The sequence below is a fragment of the Dermacentor albipictus genome, chromosome 9 (assembly GCF_038994185.2).
Source record: "Dermacentor albipictus isolate Rhodes 1998 colony chromosome 9, USDA_Dalb.pri_finalv2, whole genome shotgun sequence".
NCBI lineage: Eukaryota > Metazoa > Arthropoda > Arachnida > Ixodida > Ixodidae > Dermacentor > Dermacentor albipictus.
This window is the reverse complement of record NC_091829.1, coordinates 131,474,392-131,494,145: the sequence shown is the minus strand read 5'-3', so window position 1 is coordinate 131,494,145 and position 19,754 is coordinate 131,474,392. Positions and strand designations below refer to the sequence as shown.

Genomic DNA, 19,754 nt, shown 5'->3' with positions numbered 1-19,754 from the left:
TCAAAATATTATTTTAAAAGGCCACATCTTCACTATTACACCACTGTAAAAAATTTACACCCACGGCGAAGTAGAATACATTAGGAGATAACTGCAGGATAGACAATGTGTTTCTTGGGCCATTCAGACTTCATCATTTCGGTACATGTCGGCGTCTCGTGCTGCGATGATTTGCGCAAGACTTTGTATTATGTAAATGTGAATTACAGCTCAGTCTGCCAAGTTTTTTAGGGGCTTTAGATCATACATTTTCCCAGTTGGTGTTTTGCAGCGAAGCTGTTAGCCTCTAGTTGGTTGGGATTTCTTCATGGACTCGTTCAGTGCTCTCCCAGCAACAGTAGCACCACCTAGCGGCTGCGGCCACTTGGGCAGACCTCAAACGAGAGCTAGAAAAGGGGTTTGTCTGAGTTTTTGCATAGCAGAAGTATGTTTTCAGGTATTTTCGAATTGCAATCCGGAGCTACTATATTTACTCGACTGTAAGCCGACCCCGATTCTAAGCTGACCCTCGAATGTCCGAAGTCAGAGAAAAAAAGAAACTTACCTACCTCGAATGTAAGCCGAACAAAAAGTGAGGACAGCGTCAACAAAATGAAAATGGCATTTATCGTATTTACTCGAATCCAGGCTGACCCCGATTCTAAGCCGACCCCCTAAAGTCCAAAGCATATATATATATATATATATATATATATATATATATATATATATATATATATATATATATATATATATATATATATTACCGCAAATGTAGGCTGAACAAAAAAAGCGAGGGCAGTGTTCACAAAATGCATACAGTGAAACCTCGTTAAACCGTAGTCGGCCGGAGCTCGGAAAAAGTACGTACTAAACGGTAGTACTGTTTAAGCGAAATAGCATGAGATCGCCCACTTACCTGTCGAAAACGGAACTCAGAGAGAGTACGATGAAAGGGGAAAAAACATGCAGTATTTATTCGTTTCGCGGGACGTAAGTGTTATTTTTCGTTTGATGTCGCGGCGGCCTAGCACGACGACAGCGGCCTCAAACTTGCTGAAGCTGCGTGCCAGCTTCTCAGCCAGCCTCCCCCCTCTCGGCAAACACTCGCACGGCAGATTCCTCGTTGGCGTTACGTATTCTCCGTGCACGCGCGCAGTAGTGCTGCATAAGTCCCGGGGCGCCTTTTTCATTGCCGGGTGCCGGAGTTCGGAAAACTTTTCGTTTGGAATAGTTACGTTATCGCGCCCCTGTTCTCCTTGCGACGATCGCATTCATGAGGCTGACGTAACGCGCAGCTTCTGCCACTGTCGGGCCTGAATGGCCCGTACTGTCGCTTTCCGTGTCGTCCTCATCACTGTCGCCAGTTGACACTTCGGCAACAACAACGGCAACGATGGTGAAAAGTCGAACCTCGTAGCCGACATATCTCTTCGCGGTCGCAGCAGCGCTGCCGAGCAACTTCGCATTCCAAATGCCACAGACTGTAGTCAACAGCAGATCCATGTCGCGGGCCAGCGCCGACTTCTTCGTGTCACGTTCGGTAACACGGACGATGTCTAATTTTTCTTCTATGCTGAGCACCCGGCGTCTTTTTTATCCTAGCTTCGGCATGACGCGAGTCCTCGCTTGCACGACGCAACAACGCTCTCTGGCACGGCGTCCATGCGGTGTCGAAATGATGTTGATGTTGATGCGGCTTCACGTGCAAACGCACAGGGCGCTCGGAGGCCGTTGTACCGATCTCTGAGGCTTGTTGTTCTGCCGGGCCGCCCGATGGAGACGACGCACCGCCGTGTTTGCGCGACGAAAAGTGGAAACGCTACGTTTTAACCGATGCGTACGCAATAAGCTGGTACGGTTTATGCGGATACAAAATACATTATGTTCAATGGCCGCTGAGTCGGGGAATTGACTTTACTACTTTTAAACCGAAACTACTGTTTAAGCGGGTACGGTTTAACGAGGTTTTACTGTACAGCATTTATTGAATCTGAACGTGCAGAGCTCATTCAACGTCGTTGTAGTCGCTGCTAGACTCATCGCTCTGGTACTTGTCACTGTCACCTTCAAACAGTGCACTATCTTCGGTAGCATCAAGCGCATTAGATATGCTGCACTTATAGGCGCGCACGATCAAAGTACCTGGGATGTCGTCCCACGCTGTAGCTATCCAGCCCACCAGCTGCGATAGGGATGCACATTTGATGCGGCCTGTTGCCGTAAGCATATGGTCTTCGTCAGTCAGCCAGCCTGTGTAATATTTCCGCAGACGGTCCTTGAAAGGTTTGTTGATGCAGAAATCAAGTGACTGCAACTGGCCCGTCACTCCGCCCGGTATGACAGCGAGGTCCGTGTTCGCTTGGGCGAGTGCAGCGTTCATGTTGTCAGTCAAGTTCCCACGGTAAGAGTCCACGACAGGGAGCGAGTTTTTTGTCAAAAGGGCTCCTGGATGCCGTCGCCACGCAATCTTAACCCACTGTTCCACCATTGCACCCGTTATCCACCCGTTCTCATCTGCCCGCACAGTGACATTTCTTGGAAAAGTTTCTCAAGCAGGCAGTGTCTTCCTTTTAAATATTATATAAGGAGAAAGTTTATGTACATCATCTGTGCAGCACAGCATCACAGTTGTGCTCCGCTTCTTGTAGCCCGCAGAGTGCACCTTCTCCTCCTTGGCACCCTTTTCATTCACGGTGTACGCCACTGGAATATCAAAATCCACAGCCGTCTGGTCGGCGTTGCCGATTTGCCCAAGGTTGTAGCCTGCCGCTTCTCTCTTTCGTGGCACGTAGCGCTGAAGAGTTATCAGCTTTTCTTCGAAATCACTTGGCAGCTTCTGGGTGATTGAAGTGCGACGTCGGAGGGTGAAGCCGAAGCGCTTAATGAATTTCTGAAGCCAGCCCCGGCTGGCTTTGAAATCCTTTGGCGTTAGGCCTCTCTCCCTCGAAAGTTCCCTAGCTTTCGCTTGGAGCACTTCTGTTGTCACTGGAAGGGCAGCTGCTTTCTGCGTCTGAACAAAGTTGGCCAAAACTGTCTCCACTTCGTGGTGACGGCCTTTCTTTGGTCCGCTAAATGCCATCCTCGTTGCAGCGCATGCAAAAAGCTGCTGTCGTTGTCCCCTCCAACGACGGACGTTTTTCTCGTTGACGCTGAAGTCCCGCACGGCTTGAGAACGTTCGACGATGCCTCCGCGGCTATTACAACTTCTCGCTTGAAAGCGACACTGTAGTGGCATCTCCTGCTTAGTGCCGTCACGATAACACCACGCCGCACACCGATACGGCCGACACGACACAGGCCAAAATGGCGACCTTGCTTGTGTACGGGTGGCTACTGGCATGGCTAGTAGCGGCTGCGATACTGACTTTTCTAGATAGCACTAGCTATGCACTATATTTAGCAGTTTCAGTGAAAAACTGGCGAGTTTATTAAAAAGCCAGTCCTAGAGTTTGGAATATGATTATTTGAAAAAAACTATCGGCCTAGATTCGAATAAATACGGTATTTAATATGAACATACTAAGCGCAATCTATGTTATTATTACTGCTAGCTTCGTCGCTATAGTCCAGACCCCACGCCTGCCTGTGTCCGCACGCTTATGCATGTGCAGACAGTGCGGCACGGCTCGCACGCATCAAAATGCGGCACGATCTTGGTGAATGGCTTCTCTCTGTTATCGCGCGCTTACCTTCCTTGTCGCTGTCATCTCCTTGTTGCAGCAGATGCAGAAAGCGTGCCCCGTTTCCTCCAAAGACGGGATGTTTTTCCTATTGATCCCAAAGTCCCGCCCGGCTTGAACGTTTGATGATGCCTCTGCGGCTAGCACAACTTTTCGTTTGAAAGCGGCACTGTAGTGGCATCGCCTGTTTGGTGCAATTACGATAATGCCACGCTATGGGCCACACTGCATGCTGATATGACACAGGTCAAAATAGTGACATCGCTCGTGTACTTCAGTTGGCTACTGGCACGGTTAATAGCAGCTGCGATACTGACCTTTGTAGATGGCGCTAGCTATGCACCATATTTATCATTTTCAGTTATAACCTACCACATTTTTTAAAATCCTCTAATCTAAGCTAACCGTAGAGGTTGGCATATGATTATTTGAAAAAATCTATCTGCCTAGATTTGAATAAACATAGTATCATGTCTACAGGTTGTGTGTAAGTTGCACTTAACGAATTGTCTGACCCAAATTATTGGGAAGAATTAAACTAATTCAATAATGCATTTGTATGTGGTTAATGTCCTAGAAAAATCACTTTCGCACACGAGCGTGCGCGTGTGACGTACGTCGGTTGTGCTTGTCTAATGTCAGCAACAGCTTTGTTAGACATCCACTTTGACAGGGTGAAATGAAGGTGGATTTTATTTTGTTTAATTTTTTATTCCTTTTTAAAATGTGAATGCAGTTCTACTGTAGTTAGCTAGCTGACCCTGATGAATTTGGAAGGACATTGTTAATACAGGCATAGCATTGTCTTGCTGACTGGAGTAAACCATTTGGGTTGCAGGACTGACAATGCCATCAAGAACCACTGGAATTCAACGCTCAAGAAACGTGTCGAGTTAGAAGGAGCGCAGAGTGAGCGTACCCGCAAGATGGATGCGACCTCTTCAACTTTGAAGCAGCGAATGGTGAGCAGAACAACATTTGCTCCATTGCAATCTCTAGTGCAGACGATGGCTGCCCTATGGAGGTGGCTTGCTTTGGTGCTCTTGTTTGTGAGAAAAGTTTCTTGTAGCAACATGGTAAACACATCATCACCTGCTGCCTTCTGCCTGAAGAACATAAAGCAGAAAATGTCAAGAAATTATTTGACAGGCAAAATGACAACCGCAATTACTCTGTTGCATAATTTGTGACAAACAAGCTCCAATGAGAACTGAAAATAGAGCTTTTTGATCATGAGCAATAAATAAGCTTTATTAAAAAGAATGGTCTGGCAGTTTTGGTTGTGGTGGCCTTGGGTTGTGCTGCTTGAAGTCCTTGGACTAGGGTTTCATCTTCGGTTTGCCGGATGGCCCAGATCTGGTTTTCCAGCTCCGAACTTTTGAGGGCCGTCTCCCAGTGGCGGCAACGATGACAGAGAAGATCCCCGGTAGCCCCCGCAGCAGGGGTGTCGTCAGGAAGGAGCGAGTTCGAGGCTTCCTGCATGCTGGTAATGGGCGCGGTTATGGACGCGTTGCAAACAGCAGTTGTTCCAGTACCGTTGTTGCTGGCACATTCCCAGAGCATGTGTCCCAGCATTGCTCTGTCCGCACGCTTTACACACATCTACAAGAATTTTTTTTTTTTTTCAGTGCAGGGAATGAAACAGAAGACAAGCGTTTGTAGCACTGTGTGCGTTTGCTTCTCTGTCGCCCGAGACTTTCCTTGCTCTGAAGAAACCTGATTTGAAGAGGGCTGTATAGCTAGGCACATCCTTGTGCTTGTATAACTTGGCAGGACTTGGCAGGTGCCCAAAGAATTCTTTCACGCAGCTCACGCACTCTCCCTCTGCACAGAGCTTTTAAAAATGCCAGCGGGCATCATGGAACCTGCAGCTGCTAGCAGATAATGCTGAAACGCCTCTAAACCTGAAACGGTGCTTGTAAACCATGGTCTCTTGTACAACTATGCAAGGTTTCCTGCAGAAATGTACCATTTGCTTGTAGTTGCAAACCTAGTACAGTCAACGTCTGATTTTTTCCACTTTCAGGAGCCACGAGAATGTTCAAAAAATTGGGCAGTCGAAAAAAAAAGAAAAGAATGCATGCTTTTTACTGGCCCAAAGGGCTCAAGTCACAGCAGGCATGTCTGAAATAGCTCTGAAGGCCTGCATGTACACTTATTAGGTGTGTCGGGGCTCACACAGTGATAGGTGCACACGTCTATAATGAAGGAGTACCGTGTATACTGTGTACCATATATACCGTGTCCAGTAACAATTTGCCTTTACCACTCTTAGTATGCTTCACCGCGTAACCTTGCTGTATTGAGGCGAGGCTGACTTTTGGGAACTGGCATTCCGTGCTTTTCGAGCCTTGAAGCCATCCGAGAGGATTACAAAGGTGAAGTCAGTGCCATTTTTAACAGCGGCGAAGTGTTTCAATAAAAAGCATGGTGTACCCGCCGTGGTTGCTCAGTGGCTATGGTGTTAGGCTGCTAAGCACGAGGTCGCGGGATCGAATCCCGGCCACGGCGGCCGCATTTCGATGGGGGTGAAATGCGAAAACACCTGTGTACTTAGATTTAGGTGCACGTTAAAGAACCCCAGGTGGTTGAAATTTCCGGAGTCCTCCACTATGGCGTGCCTCATAATCAGAAAGTGGTTTTGGCACATAAAACCCCATAATTTAATATTTTTTTAAAAACATGGTGCCGAACAGCAGAAGCTTGGTTGTGAACTTCGAAAGAACTAGGCCTAGCGTTGCCACGGTGGCGGCTACAGCTGCCAGTGGCGCTGCGTGCAAGAGCACTGGTTTGAGGTGGCAAGATGGCGGTAGTAGTGGCTTCGCTTAATAACACAGCGTTTTGGACATGTCAGTGTGACATATATGTCTGTATGTGGTTTTCTTACTCAAACACTGTTGAAAGTCAGCACCTGTGTGTACCTCATCCTTTCGTGGGCTATAAGCCAGATTCAATTAATGCTGTTTTGTACCTGCAGTCATGGCAAAAAGTTGGGAAAATAAGACAGTGAAGGTAATTTGTGTCCGAAATTTCAGACATTCTTATACACTGACTCTATGGGGGTATGCTGGTGCTGCAAACGCATCTCGATAATCGGTCCTTGATTGTATCAATTGCTCAAAGGAGCGTTTTAAAAAGCTGTGGTAACGCTTTGAAATTTTTCTACTGTACCTCAAATGTACCTACATCATTAAAGTTTCTTCTGCGTGTTTTTACTAATGCACACTTAGTACCAACTTTGTTTGACTATGTAAATTTCACAGCTCCACACGCACTGCATGCTTTCCTACGTAGTCATAGCAGTGGCTGTGGAAGCTACCATGTACAGTAGAGTGTCGTTGGTACGAATCTCTCTGGACAACACAAATATTTGTAGCATCCAAAGATGCTAAAGAAATTGTGAAATTAAAGAGACACTCACAATCCTGTCAAATTTTTATCTCGTGGCAAAATATTTCGAAGAAATATGCAGCAGAACTGTAGAAAACTGAATCTTTTTTAGTGTTTTCTTCAAAATGGGGAAAATCGGGCTTCAGGAGGTGATATCACACTGCTGGTTGAGTGAGCGCGGTTTTTCCATTGACGCAGCACTTCCATCTTGGTATCACTACAAACATGAGAAATCAGAGAATCGGTTAGCCACAGAAGTGTATTTCTCCATGCAGAAATAAAAGAAACAAAAGTGAGCACGAGGCGGGAAAAGTAGCATCGCAGTTTGTCAATGCAGATGTGTGACGTGCTGGGAGTGTTCCCGTTGGCTGACGTGAATATGAATCACTGGCACAGACTTTGACAGCCGCGAGGTGTGCACTTGGCTTGTTTCAAAGCTGACATGTCAAGATCTGTCTGGATGTGCCAAATTTCTTTCGTTGCTGCGTCCTAGCTGCTGCTCGATGGTGATGGGGAGATGACGTGCACGAAGTACAGTAAAACCTTGTTAACTCAGATTTTCTGAGACTGAAAAAAATTGCAGAGTTAACTGAGTGTCCAAATTGTCGAGAGTATCAAGAAAACGATAAACAAATGCTTACTACGTCAACGCGCTTTTGTCTACTGAATGAATCGGCAAATCATGTTACTATTTTACAAAAAAGCAGTGCGGAAGCTGTAATACTTGTCGTCTCATGTCTGACAGCGGTGAAGGCCTTCACAGCGCAGCTGGGTGCACCTTCATCTGACAGGCTTTTTTTTTCACTGCTGCATGCACATCCCGATTATTTTGTCCGTCCATCGTGATATAGCTTATGGCTCCTATGTCTGAGAAACCCGTATGGGTTTCCTTTGTAGCTTTGTGCTGCATGCGGGCGGATGCCAATCTTTCCTTTCACGACTTAAAGGTAGGGGCGTGCGACTAACGAATAGCAGATTTCGAACTGAATATCAAATGGAATCGGGAATTGAAAAGCCAAATATTATATCGAATATCAGATAATTTTTCACAAAATCTAATGCTTACAAATTTTGGACAAAAAAACATGGTACAGCCCATGTTCGGGAGTCTCCTAGAATTGCATAACAAGTATGTATTGTGGGGAGCACTCGCCTCCATTTCCTCCCGCGTACCCGCGGCGACCCGTTCCACGTGGCGACGAGGCGCGCCGTCGTGCACAACCCATTCGCACGTGGCGACGGGTCGTGCCGGTGTAGACAGGGGAGAGAGGCACTACGTGCCCTCCGTTTCTTCGTCGCTCTCATGACGCGCGTACTCCCCTTCTCCTACGCGGCTCACGGGAAAGGGAGACGTATCCGGCGGGCGAGGAGGACTTCCCCTCGCAACAAGGTAAAAAGGCATAAAAGCGCACGACCGGGAGAGACTCCCTCTCTTGGGACGCCGACGCCTTGGACCGCCTGGACTGCACCTGCCGGATCCCGTGAGTGACCTTGTTTGTCTGACCCACCCAGACAATGAGGCAAGCCTTTTCCTACTTTTACTGAGAGGACGTCCCTCTGCAAGTGTTTGATATTGCTATTAGCAATAAACGTTGTTACCGTTGACACCGCTGTTTGCCTTATTCGTCCGAACCCGGCGTAGCCGCGATTCCCGCGCTACGGGTTGGGAGTACCACGGAGCGACTGCGTGGGGCTAGATCCGGAGCTCGCCTTCAGCCCTAGCCGCACGTATAGTGGAACCCCCACAGTATCAAGCTATCAGTAACTTAGGCACCTAGGAATTGAGATGTACAGTATGGACTGCTGTTATTAAAGGGAACAGCAAATTAGTATGCCAGCACTCGTTGCATCTCAGTTCTAGTACGTATAGAAAGTTCTGGAAAATATTTTTGAATGAATAGAAATTGCGCTGAATATAATGAAATGCTCCTTTCCCTTAAAACTAATGATTTATAGTCGGATACAACTTTAGAAAAAAGGAGGCGTTTACTCCTCCGAGGCGGATGCACATGAGCACCCACCAATGGGCACGCACTCTGGACCGACGTCATGTGCCGGACGGCCGGTGACCTCGCCGTCGAAGAATATGGCCGCCCGGGCTTCGAAATGGGCCAAGTCGTGTCAGCTGTGCGCGTCAACGCCTCGTCACAGTGAATTCACAAATTGTTTGTGATTGTCTATCATGCCGGAAATATTACTGTGAGCTTTCACTGCGGCATTTGTGCCGCGTGCGTTTACAGTAGAACCCCGCTGTTACGATCCTCACTGCTGCGTTTTCGTGGCTGCTACGTCGTTTTCATCCGGTCCCGGCATAGCTTTCATAGGATACAACGTATAAGGAACCCCGCTGTTACGTAGTAGCTGTGAAAACGTTCCCGCAAGATACGTCGCAAGTTAGCACCCTGCACCCGCTGTTAGGAATGGCCGTACGGGGTGGCAACGTGCCAGCTTTCAGCCCGCTGCACGTGTTCCAAGCCCACCAGACGTGGCGCCCTTCAGAGAACTGCGGATCCGGCAGCCACGTGGCGCGCGCTCAGCTCAGGAATGTGGTACTTGGCAGCGCCACCCGGGACGGAGCGGAGTTCCACGAAGCCCTCTGACGTCGACTCCGGACACTCGAACGTGTGTGCCTTTGTGTGTGTGGGCCGTCCTGCGGGGAGGGGGGCGGCTAGTTTACAATGACTGGACGAACGTTTCCGTCCACTGGGACTCCGTCCACAGTGAATCCGTCCACGCGGCCTACGAACGATGACGTCGAACTATGACGTCAAGCAGAGAGCTTATAAGCAGCGGTTGCCGGCTGCTAGAGTGTGCCCGTCGTCAGGAGCTGAGTGCTCGTCATGCTCAAAATGTAGTAGTGAGCTGTGTGCTCGTAAACTGTTTGCTGTGTGTTAGTTTTGCGGGCTCCATATGGGAGTCACGCTAGACTTCCAATGTATCTTGCTTAAAATGTAAAATGTGTAAATAAGTCATGTTCACCGAGTTCCTCTCTACGACCTTCAACTCCTTCAAATGGTGGCAGCGGCGAGGTCGTCCAACGACTCCTACATCTGGTTGACAGCGGTAGGATCGTCTGACGAATCTAATACCACCTGGACTAAAGTAGGCAACGCGTTCCAACTGCCATTTTGGCTTTTGACGAGTTTTGGCTGGGCTTGGCCGGGCTTGGCTATGGAACTGGCATGCAAGAAGCCGCACGCCAGTTCGAGAGGCCGCCACTAAGTGGCCATTCGTGAAAAATGCTCTCACTATCATCACTGTGATTACAGTCACCGCATCGTTGTCGGACATGTCGTTTCACGGAGGAAGGGAACTCGGGAGAGGCCCTGACGTCACTCTTTGTGAAGCTAAAGTGAAACAGGAAGTTGGCGTTGCTCGTGGCATTGCTCCGCCTATCGGGCCAGCTCTCCTCTCTTGTTTACATCTCTCCCACACTGCGCTGCGCGCCACCGGGCTGCTCAGATGTGCGCGCTCTGCAGCAATACTAAACAATCGTTAGCACGTTAGCATGATTATGCCAAAGAGGGCAAAATTTCCTGTGGATATTCCTTTGTCCGTTGCCGTTGCCGTGGTGCGGTGACGACGACGAGCACGAGCCGCATGATGCCGGGGAGTTGCCAACTCCTAGCTTTGGAGAAGCTGTCACGGCTCTGGACTTCCTCCGCAGGTACGTCGCACCTCACAGCGACGCTGACAGCAATGCGTCCTTCCAGGCTATTGAGAAACGTGTGGCGATTTCTAGCGAGCGAAAGAAACGGCAAGCCAACATTATAGCCTTTTTAAGTCCTAAGCGCACTCTGGAAATAAATTGTCTATAGTTGAAGCTGCATTTTTTCATTCATTTTCGGAGCTTTCCTCACTGTTGCGTTTTCCCGGCTGTTATGTTTTTTTCCCCCGGTCCGGTGAAAAACGCATGAACGGGGTTCCACTGTATTCTAAGCTGTGATCCGGCGAAGAAACATTGCAGCGAGCATAGCTGACGCGGCACTACACTTTGCCTGAAAACAGGATCCCACGGCGACCGCTGCAAACACACATCCTGCCTGTTTGTTCCACGTCTTTTTTATTTCGCTCCTGAGTGAAGTTACGACAAGAAAAGTTTGCCAAAGTCTGGTGCCTACTGTCAGCGGCGAGTGTGTTTGTTTACTGTGTCGCTGCGTTTCTCGTCGGACGGGGTGAAGTGATGGAGCGAAACCATCCTCAGGAGAAATGAGAAAAGCATGCGTGCATGAAACAAACCTACGAGCGTCTCAACAGAAAATATTTGCAAAAGAAGCCTCCAACACAAAGATTTGTCACTGTCAACTTAGTGTGAACGATCGTTATCAACACTGAGATAGAGCGTCTAACGGCGGTGTTTGAGCGTTGTGTAGCACTGTCGATTGATTGCTTTCCACCAGTGCTCACTGCGCGCGCAAGCTGTAGAATGCGTGCTGTGGCACAGTCATGCATAAGTTGTGTTGCCAGCGCTCGAAATGGTTTTCCACAACATAGCTTCGCGCTGCTTTTCGATTCTCGTGATATGTTGCAATTAAACATTCCCAAGACAGTGTTAAGAGAATGGTTAAAAAAAAAAAAGCATACGAGAACCTAGACACAGCAGCTTGTGAATCCGCTCCTATAATACCTCTACCCGCGTCTGTTTGTAAATGTGTGTGTTTCTTTGCGCTTATAATTTTTTTTTCCCACATTTTTTTATATTTTAGCTTGTCTTAGTTATCGTGTTTGTTTGTGCATATGTGCCTGCTTCCATGCATGTTTGCGCTTACTCTTATTTTTTTCCTTTTATTTTATATTAGCATTTGCTTTTGCTAGTTTTTTTTCAGCAAAGTCTTTACACATTTTCATTAACCAATCTCAATCAAAGCACTAACTCCTGTGCACTGCAGGGCTGGCCTCTTCCATCTCATTAAAACCTTTCTCACTGGTCTACCTCGTCTTCTCGATCTGCCTACTTGCTGTGTTTTCTGTCCTTGCTTCTTGTGTTGTTGCTGCAAGGTGATAAACCAACTTGCTCAAAACAAATTTTGATTGCCTATGAAAACGGAAAGTTTTAGAGATAAATTTTCCTAAAAGCGTCATGTGGGTTGCACAGCAACTTTGCCTCTTACCTCTGTTCATGTTTATGCATCAGTACATGTGGCAGCTTGCCAGAAGTGCACATGAAAGGCTGCATATTGCAAAGCAACATCTTTCTACGCTGTTGCATTTTCATGCATTCAGTCTTAGTAAACAGACGGTTTCGCTGCCCATCACATATGATGGTAAATTTTTTCAACACGAATAAGATTGTGCAGTGGGGGGTCATTTCCTGTGTGACGCTTTCGTTGTTGCAAAGGCACTTTTCTGTGAATGGAGCCCAGCGAAGCAGTGCACTGAGAGCTTTTGCAACTTTCACCATTTATGTATTACTTCAGAAATGTCATTGTCTGAACTCGGCCGTCGATCGCTATGCTGATGGCTTATGAATTAAATAATTGCCTCAATAAAACACATTCAAATTCACTCAGCATTTTTTAGTACAAACAATGCTAGCAGAGCTATTCAGGGTGAATAATTGTGCTTACATTGGTGTTACTTGCCCCGTCAGATAAACAAGTACAACAATAGCTACGGCATGACTGTGATTTGATGTGCTGACTGCAAATGGTGCCTTTCAAGCATGCCCTCGACTACTGCTAATAATAGCTACCCAAATGAGTATTTTGGGCCTCACTAAGCTAATGATGTTTGATAATTGTTCTCTTATCCCTATTACTTTCCTGAGCCATATAACCAAAATAAAGAATGCGACCACATGAATGTGTGTTTGCATGCAAGCTGCCAACAGTGGTTGTCATTTTCGCGTTGATTGCTGCCGTTTCACCAACAGTAGCGACGGCTTGACTGCGCTTTGACGTGCAGACTGCTAATGGTGCTTTCAAGCGTTCCCTCGAACCCGCTGTGGTTGCTCAGTGGCTATGGTGTTGGGCTGCTAAGCACGAGGTCGCGGGATCGGATCCCGGCCACGGCGGCCGCATTTCGATGGGGGCGAAATGCGAAAACACCCGTGTACTTAGATTTAGGTGCACGTTAAAGAACCCCAGGTGGTTGAAATTTCCGGAGTCCTCCACTACGGCGTGCCTCATAATCAGAAAGTGGTTTTGGCACGTAAAACCCCATCATTTTTTAAGCGTTCCCTCTACTACTGCTATAAATAGTTACCCGAATGAGTATTTGGGCCTCACTAAGCTAATGATGTTTGATAATTGTTCTCTTATTCGCATTACTTGCCTGGGCCAGGTAACCAAAGTAATCAATGCCACCACATGAATGTGTGTTTGCATACAAGCTGCTAACAGTGGCGGTCAATTTCGCGTTGACTACTGCTGTTTCACCTACAATGGCTACGACGTAACCAAAATAATCAATGCCACCACATGAATGTGTGTTTGCATACAAGCTGCTAACAGTGGCAGTCAATTTCGCGTTGACTACTGCTGTTTCACTTACAATGGCTACGACATTGCTGTGCTTTGGAGTGCAGATGCTAAAGGTGCCTTTCAAGCGTGTCTTGACGACTGTTATTTCATCACAGGGCCCGTCATGCTCGTAGGTGGCTGCCCAATAGAGTATTTTGGGCCTTTCGACATTGGCATTATTAATCTCAACTGGCTGAAAAAATAGTAGAGGCAGCACAACTGCACGCAAAGGTTAATGTGCTTTGGTGTTCAGGCTGCTAAGAGGCTGTCAATTTCACATTGACTAGTGCTTTTTCGTGTGAAGCTGGACAGTGGCTGCTCGAATGAGCATTTTGGGCCCAACATAGTTATTCAGGGTTAATAACTGTATTTGCATTCAGATTTCAGCACGTTTCCATGCCAATTCTTATATTGAGCACGATCTGTGCAGGACATTGCTTTTTCAGAATTGGGCTTTCATTAAAAGAAATATGTTACCAAATGAACTGCTCATTTATTTGATAGGTCACGGAAGAATGCTTGGCTGCTGTGCTTGACGCACAGTACACCGCTTGAGTGATGGGAGATCTATTGTTGCGAGTGCCGAGGTATATGTGGCCGGCAGGAGGTCTGGACCCCACTTCATGCTGAGTCCGAGACGAGGAGAGCTTTCTCGGGGAGGAATTCTTTATACAATGTTTACATGTTGTCGTTATCAGGAGAGAGACCAACAGAGCAGCTGCAAGCTGCTTAAATAACACCCCTTAGTCCCCAGATTCCTCGGACAGCCCCTAAGGACAAAACAAGGTCGAGAGAGAGTGTGGCCGGGCAGCCTCCGTGGTCCTATATAACGCCGCTCTCGGTAGCCGGCGCTTTCTCGAACCGCGCTGCGGCGTTGGGCCGATCTGGCGGTCAGTTAGAATGGTGAGCCAGGGAACTTTTATGGCCTGCATAGGACAAAGGGAACCATCTGCAAGGCACGGGATCAAAACACAGCCCTCCTTTGGAAACTGTCCCAAACACAGCGGGAGTTGTTCGTGGTGCGGGCGCCGCCGGAATAAGGAGGGGGGGCTGCATTGCTGCCGGCACGGGGAGGGGCCGAAAACATTTTGTGATCTGGTGGCCGCTTCTGTCGTAGACACCATGCAGCCGCGAGGAAACCCGAGTCGTGCACGTAGTCGTGTGCCCGAAGCAGGGATGAATCTGCCTCCACGGTCAACACACCATAGCACTGGCCTTCTGTCAGTCAAATCCCAGGGCACAAACACAACACCATATGCGCTTCAAGAACTCGTTAGTGATCTTCTGAACCATCGATATCTCGTTGCGGTCAAAGAAATCATGCACACGACCTCGGCGTGCACGTGTCATACTTCGTGCTGCGTCTTCTTTTCTTTGCACTTCGTGGTCGCTTTCGTGAGGGCGTTGACAGTTTGCCACCCGAAATATGCGAAGCTTTGACCTCCCTCCTCACCTTGAACACTGTGCTTTCACTGACACCGAGCATCTTGAGTTTGTAATGGTTGCGATAAATGCATTGTTTTATGTAAGTACCTGTTCACTAGCAACTGATTCATTTGAAGCTCGGAACAGGAGTAGTAAATGTGTCGTGTACATGTAAAGAAGTGCAAAAGCCATGCAGAGATGTTCTTTCTACTTTTGTCACTTGTAATGAAGCTAAAGAGCTGACGAAGGGCAGTGTTGTGGAAGGCATGGGGTTATTTTCCTGTCGCGATCCGGCATGCGCTGTAGCACATGAGAGCTCTACTAAACCAGCCATCAAATACAAAAGTCTTTATTTATACCGAGAATTGCACCTTTCAGAAGCACTATTTCTTGAGCTGGATAATTTTTGTCTCGGAGGCAATTGGACGTTGCGCTTTGTTCATCTGGGCGGGGCCTTCCCATTTTTCTAAAGTTGTATCCGACTGTAGTTATGTTCTCTTGTACAGCATACCAGTGAGGTTCTAAATTTAATAGTGGACCTGCGTTTCGTGGCAGTCTTTTATTGATCTTGGCTTTCCAGTATTTTCTCCAAAATACAGAAGGGTTATCCCAAGTTCACAGCAGGTGGGTTATCTCAAGTCCAATCTGTGTGACAGATGAAAGGACCATGGCATCACATGACTCGATCACCAGTCTGAGCGTAGCCTTCGCCGACAGTCTGCGCCATTTCATTGTTAGGTTCGTTGTGATTTGCCACCTGTCAAAGATTCTGAAATCTGCAAGGTTATGGCAAGTTCGTGCAACCCCTCCTTTTCCTTTATCCACCGTCCGCTGAAGTGTATGCAACCGGCCGTGACACTTTCGCATCTACCATGGCAACCAAAATCTAGTCTTGTGACTGTTTGCACGAAGCTAGAGAAGAGAAATAAGAGAGAGTGAGAGAAACAATGTGCGTCTATGAACGGCGTTGGGAACGAGAGACCACCGTACTGTGAACAACTTTGTCCCGTGCGCTTGCTTTAGTTTGCAAGGTGGTTTGTCAGCTTTCCGAGCATCATGTGGCTGCAGCAATTATATCCACATCAATTCGGTACCAAACCGTAGCATTAGTCGGTGATACCAATTAGGTCTAATGACTTAGGCAGTGTGCCCGTGAGGAAAATCTGCTGGGTAATGCTTGCCACTAGTACAATTATACAGGTGACTCATCGGGTGATCGGTCGCAGGGTCACATGTGCGGGTTAGACTAATGGGATATAAAGTAGTGTGCAGTTTTTCGCAGCATATCCAACACAATTTGCATGCCTATCGACGGCTAATTTGCCTGATCTTTTCACATGCTTTTGCACTTGACGAAATGCTTTTGTTGCCATTCCTTCTGGCTGCGTTGAGTTATTGTTTTGGTTGGTTTTGTCAACCCTTGTACGAACATAGGCTGCCCAGGCCGATGCGGTGCCGTTCTGTGAATTGCAGCTTTTAGGTGCTGCATGTGTGATCCCCACACCGGACCAATCTTGGGGAGTGCTTACAGTGACTGACCACAGCATGAGACGAAGGGGGGGGACTCGTCCACGGCGTGCTGCTCGGTGCTCATGTTGCGCCAAAGATGCAATGAAACGCTCGCTTGGGCGGCGTTCAGCTTGAGGGGCTCTGCAGCACATCTGGCAGCTAGCACTGGGTGGGGGTGTGTGCACCTAATGTACCGAATAGTTGAAAAATCGAGGGGTAGATACTCAATTCGCCAATTGCATTATTCGCGTGTTCATTATTTGATTCGATTCGGTGATATTCGATATTTGCACACTCTTACTTAAAAGAGATTTCTTTGATCTAGGAGCAAATATGTGGACCAGTTCAAGATGATTTGAGCAGGCGCTCATTTCATGGCGCAGTCGGGAAGGAAAGCTGCACTGAATTTATAAGGTCGTACAGTGTGCTCGCTGTTTAGCTAACCAGCTTCGTTGTACACTTGGTGTGGTGCCCTGTTGGTACATCTGCGTTCGATTAAGGGGGGACACGGGTCTTAAAAACAAAAAAATCACGAAAAAAACGATTTTGGAAGGGTTATTTTCGAAATCTACAGCTATTTTTCTACCTATCTGCCAAGATTCTTGTTTCTAGAATCAGTATTTTAGGCGAAATAATAATTTGTGCCATGAGTTCCAGCTGAATTACAGCCGAAATGAACCCCAACATGGCCCTTTGTTCCCATCGCGCAGCTGCCGTTTCACGGTGCCTATCGTCACCATCTCGGTCTCGTTTGAAAGAGCCGCCTTCCTGCTTAAGTTTCCCGCCACCACTGCTCAGTTTCGCCCATTAGATGGTGCAAAATATTTCAATAAAGAAAAGATCATTATTTGTTTCCTATTGGTCGAACAAGCCCATGTGAGAAGACCACGCCACCCAATTGGTGGAGCTGGCTGGTGTTTTCTGCTAAGCGAGCCAGCCTTCGCGCCACCATTGCACTGAGTCGCCATATTGAAAAACTGCGTGCAGTGACTGAGAAACGCAACAATGCCCGGGTTAGCGAGAAAGTTTCATACACTGAAGAAATTCTCCAAAAAGTGGAAGAAATCGATGGTGGGTAATATTAAAGGTCATCACACTTCCCCAAGATGCGGTGAGGGCGATGTAGAGGCTACATTGAGTGGAAGTTGGCATGGATCCAGCGTGTGCGCCAGCTCACGAAGCTGACAGCACCCGCGTCCGCCATGACACGGTAATGCTGCAGCCTTCTGATGTGGTGCAGAACAGGATTCAACCCGAGGAAAAGCTCGTGGAACTTGCGTCAATGGCAGCGACGAAGCCGTAATTGGATTGTTTTAACCGAGACAGCGGCTTGGTCGACAGTGCACTTGACAAGACGACATTCACGATTGTCAATTTGGATCAGAAAACCAGCTTTTGAGGTTTGCAAAGTGCACAGCATGTGATAGCGGCAACGTTGAGTTCAAGAAAAGTGAGCGAGAATACGGCCTCGCTGTAAAACTTAACACTCTCATGTTCCAACTGTGGATACATCGCGTCCGCATGGAGCTCACTGCGTGTAATCGTGTATCCACACGACAGACGGCTCCGTGCAAATCTGTGCCGCGGACGCTTATTCCGCCGCCCGTCCGGCTGCGAAGTGCATCCAGACGACGGACGGACTGAGTAGGCGACTGCGCCGGAAGAATAAAGATGGCGGCTACGCCCGAAGCGACTGCCGTCCACCTCGAACCTGTCAAGTCGTCGTCGTCCACTGTGAGGCCCGTAACTTTCAAACTGAGGATTGCATTTGGTTTAAATTTGTGTCCAGAAGCTTTGCTAGCAATATATTCGTGATGAGTGGGCACTGTTTCCGAAAGCGATACTCAGATTCTCGGCGTGTAGGCTTAGAGTGGCTGTATTGACTGAACATGGCCTCGAAGATGTTGCGGCGGCCCGGGCGGATCTCAGTGGCCGAAAGTTAACATGATTGCTTGTTTCTACTCACTCTAGATGGCGCCATCAGTGTAACAAACACTTTGTCATAGGTGTTTTTCACTTTGAATGAAAATGGAGATCGAAAGGAAACGGCGGTTGGCCGCAATGACTGTTGTTTTGTCCGAATTGAACACGAATGGGGTTAGCAGCGATGAAGCTGTTTCAGAAATATACCGAAGCAGCGCTTGTTGCCAGACGGTAGAGCGTGCTAGGCTAAATCCGCAGCATTCGACCCCCAAAATCCGGATGCGAAAAATGGCTCGGCATTTTCCGTCCGTGGGGGTTGCAGACGACGCGTGGACGGCACAAATCCGTGATGCGTAGTCACGTGATGCGCAGTCCGTCGCGGAAAAGACGGATTTCGTCCGTCGTGTGGATCCACCATAAGCGGTGATCAGACGGTGAACCCATTCATTGTAAATGTTTTGGCAGCGCGTGCTATGCAGTGCACTGGAAACCAGAAGACAGCACCTAATTATATTTTTTCGGTGATGAACATTTCCAACCGCGGTTTCCACAACAAGGCGTGGCAGAACTACGTGATAAAAAATTTGACCCCTGCAGCAATTCGTGCGGCCGACGAAGTGATGACTGAAAGTGCACAGTCGATTCATCAACTATACAGTGTGCTGAACTTGGGAAACACTGACAACATCGCCGTATCTTTTGATGGTTCGTGGATGACATGTGGACACTCATCCCATATAGGGGTAGGTGCAGTTGTCGAACTTTTCTCGGGGCTCGTGCTGGACTATATTGTTTTAAGAAATTTTTGTGCTGGCTGCGAGCGGGGACAAAAGAAAGGTGACCCAATGTACACAGCTTGGTGGGCTAGCCATTTATGCCAGAAGAACACAGACAAGAAGGCTGGAGAAATGGAGGTGCAAGCTGGCCTTCTACTTTTTGAGTGGTCCCTGAAAAAAAATGGTGTTCGCTACACGACAGTGCTCATTGATGGCGACAGCCGCAATTTTCTTGCTTTGCAAGAGGGGGATGGCTACGGTTACATAAAAACTGAAAAAGAAAATTGTGTTAACCACATGCAAAAGCGTATGGGCACAACCCTGCGCAACTTGATAACGAAACACAAGGGGACAGAGAACCTTGGTGGCAGAGGAAGGCTCACGGATGACCTCACAACAAAGTTGAGCTCTTACTATGGTTGGGCACTGAAATCGCACAAAGGAGATGTAGAGGCAAATCACAAGGCTTTGATGGCGACACATTACTACATTACAGTTAAACCTGGATGTAACAAACCTATATGTAACGAATTCCTGAATTTAACGAAGTTTTTGAATTCTCCAACGCTGCCCCCATTGAAGCCCATGTATTTTCGACCTTGATGTAA

The 19,754-nt window shown here is 47.7% G+C and overlaps 1 protein-coding gene across 4 annotated transcripts in view; it reads left to right on the top strand.

Moving 5' to 3' along the window:
• Positions 1–19,754, top strand: part of LOC139049684 (transcriptional activator Myb-like) — a 343,827-nt gene that overhangs the window by 114,798 nt on the left and 209,275 nt on the right. For all 4 annotated transcript variants that reach the window (XM_070525392.1, XM_070525393.1, XM_070525391.1 and 1 more), the window contains exon 5: positions 4,501–4,624. In XM_070525392.1, coding sequence (XP_070381493.1) covers positions 4,501–4,624 — 124 coding nt within the window. The remainder of the gene's footprint in view (positions 1–4,500; positions 4,625–19,754) is intronic.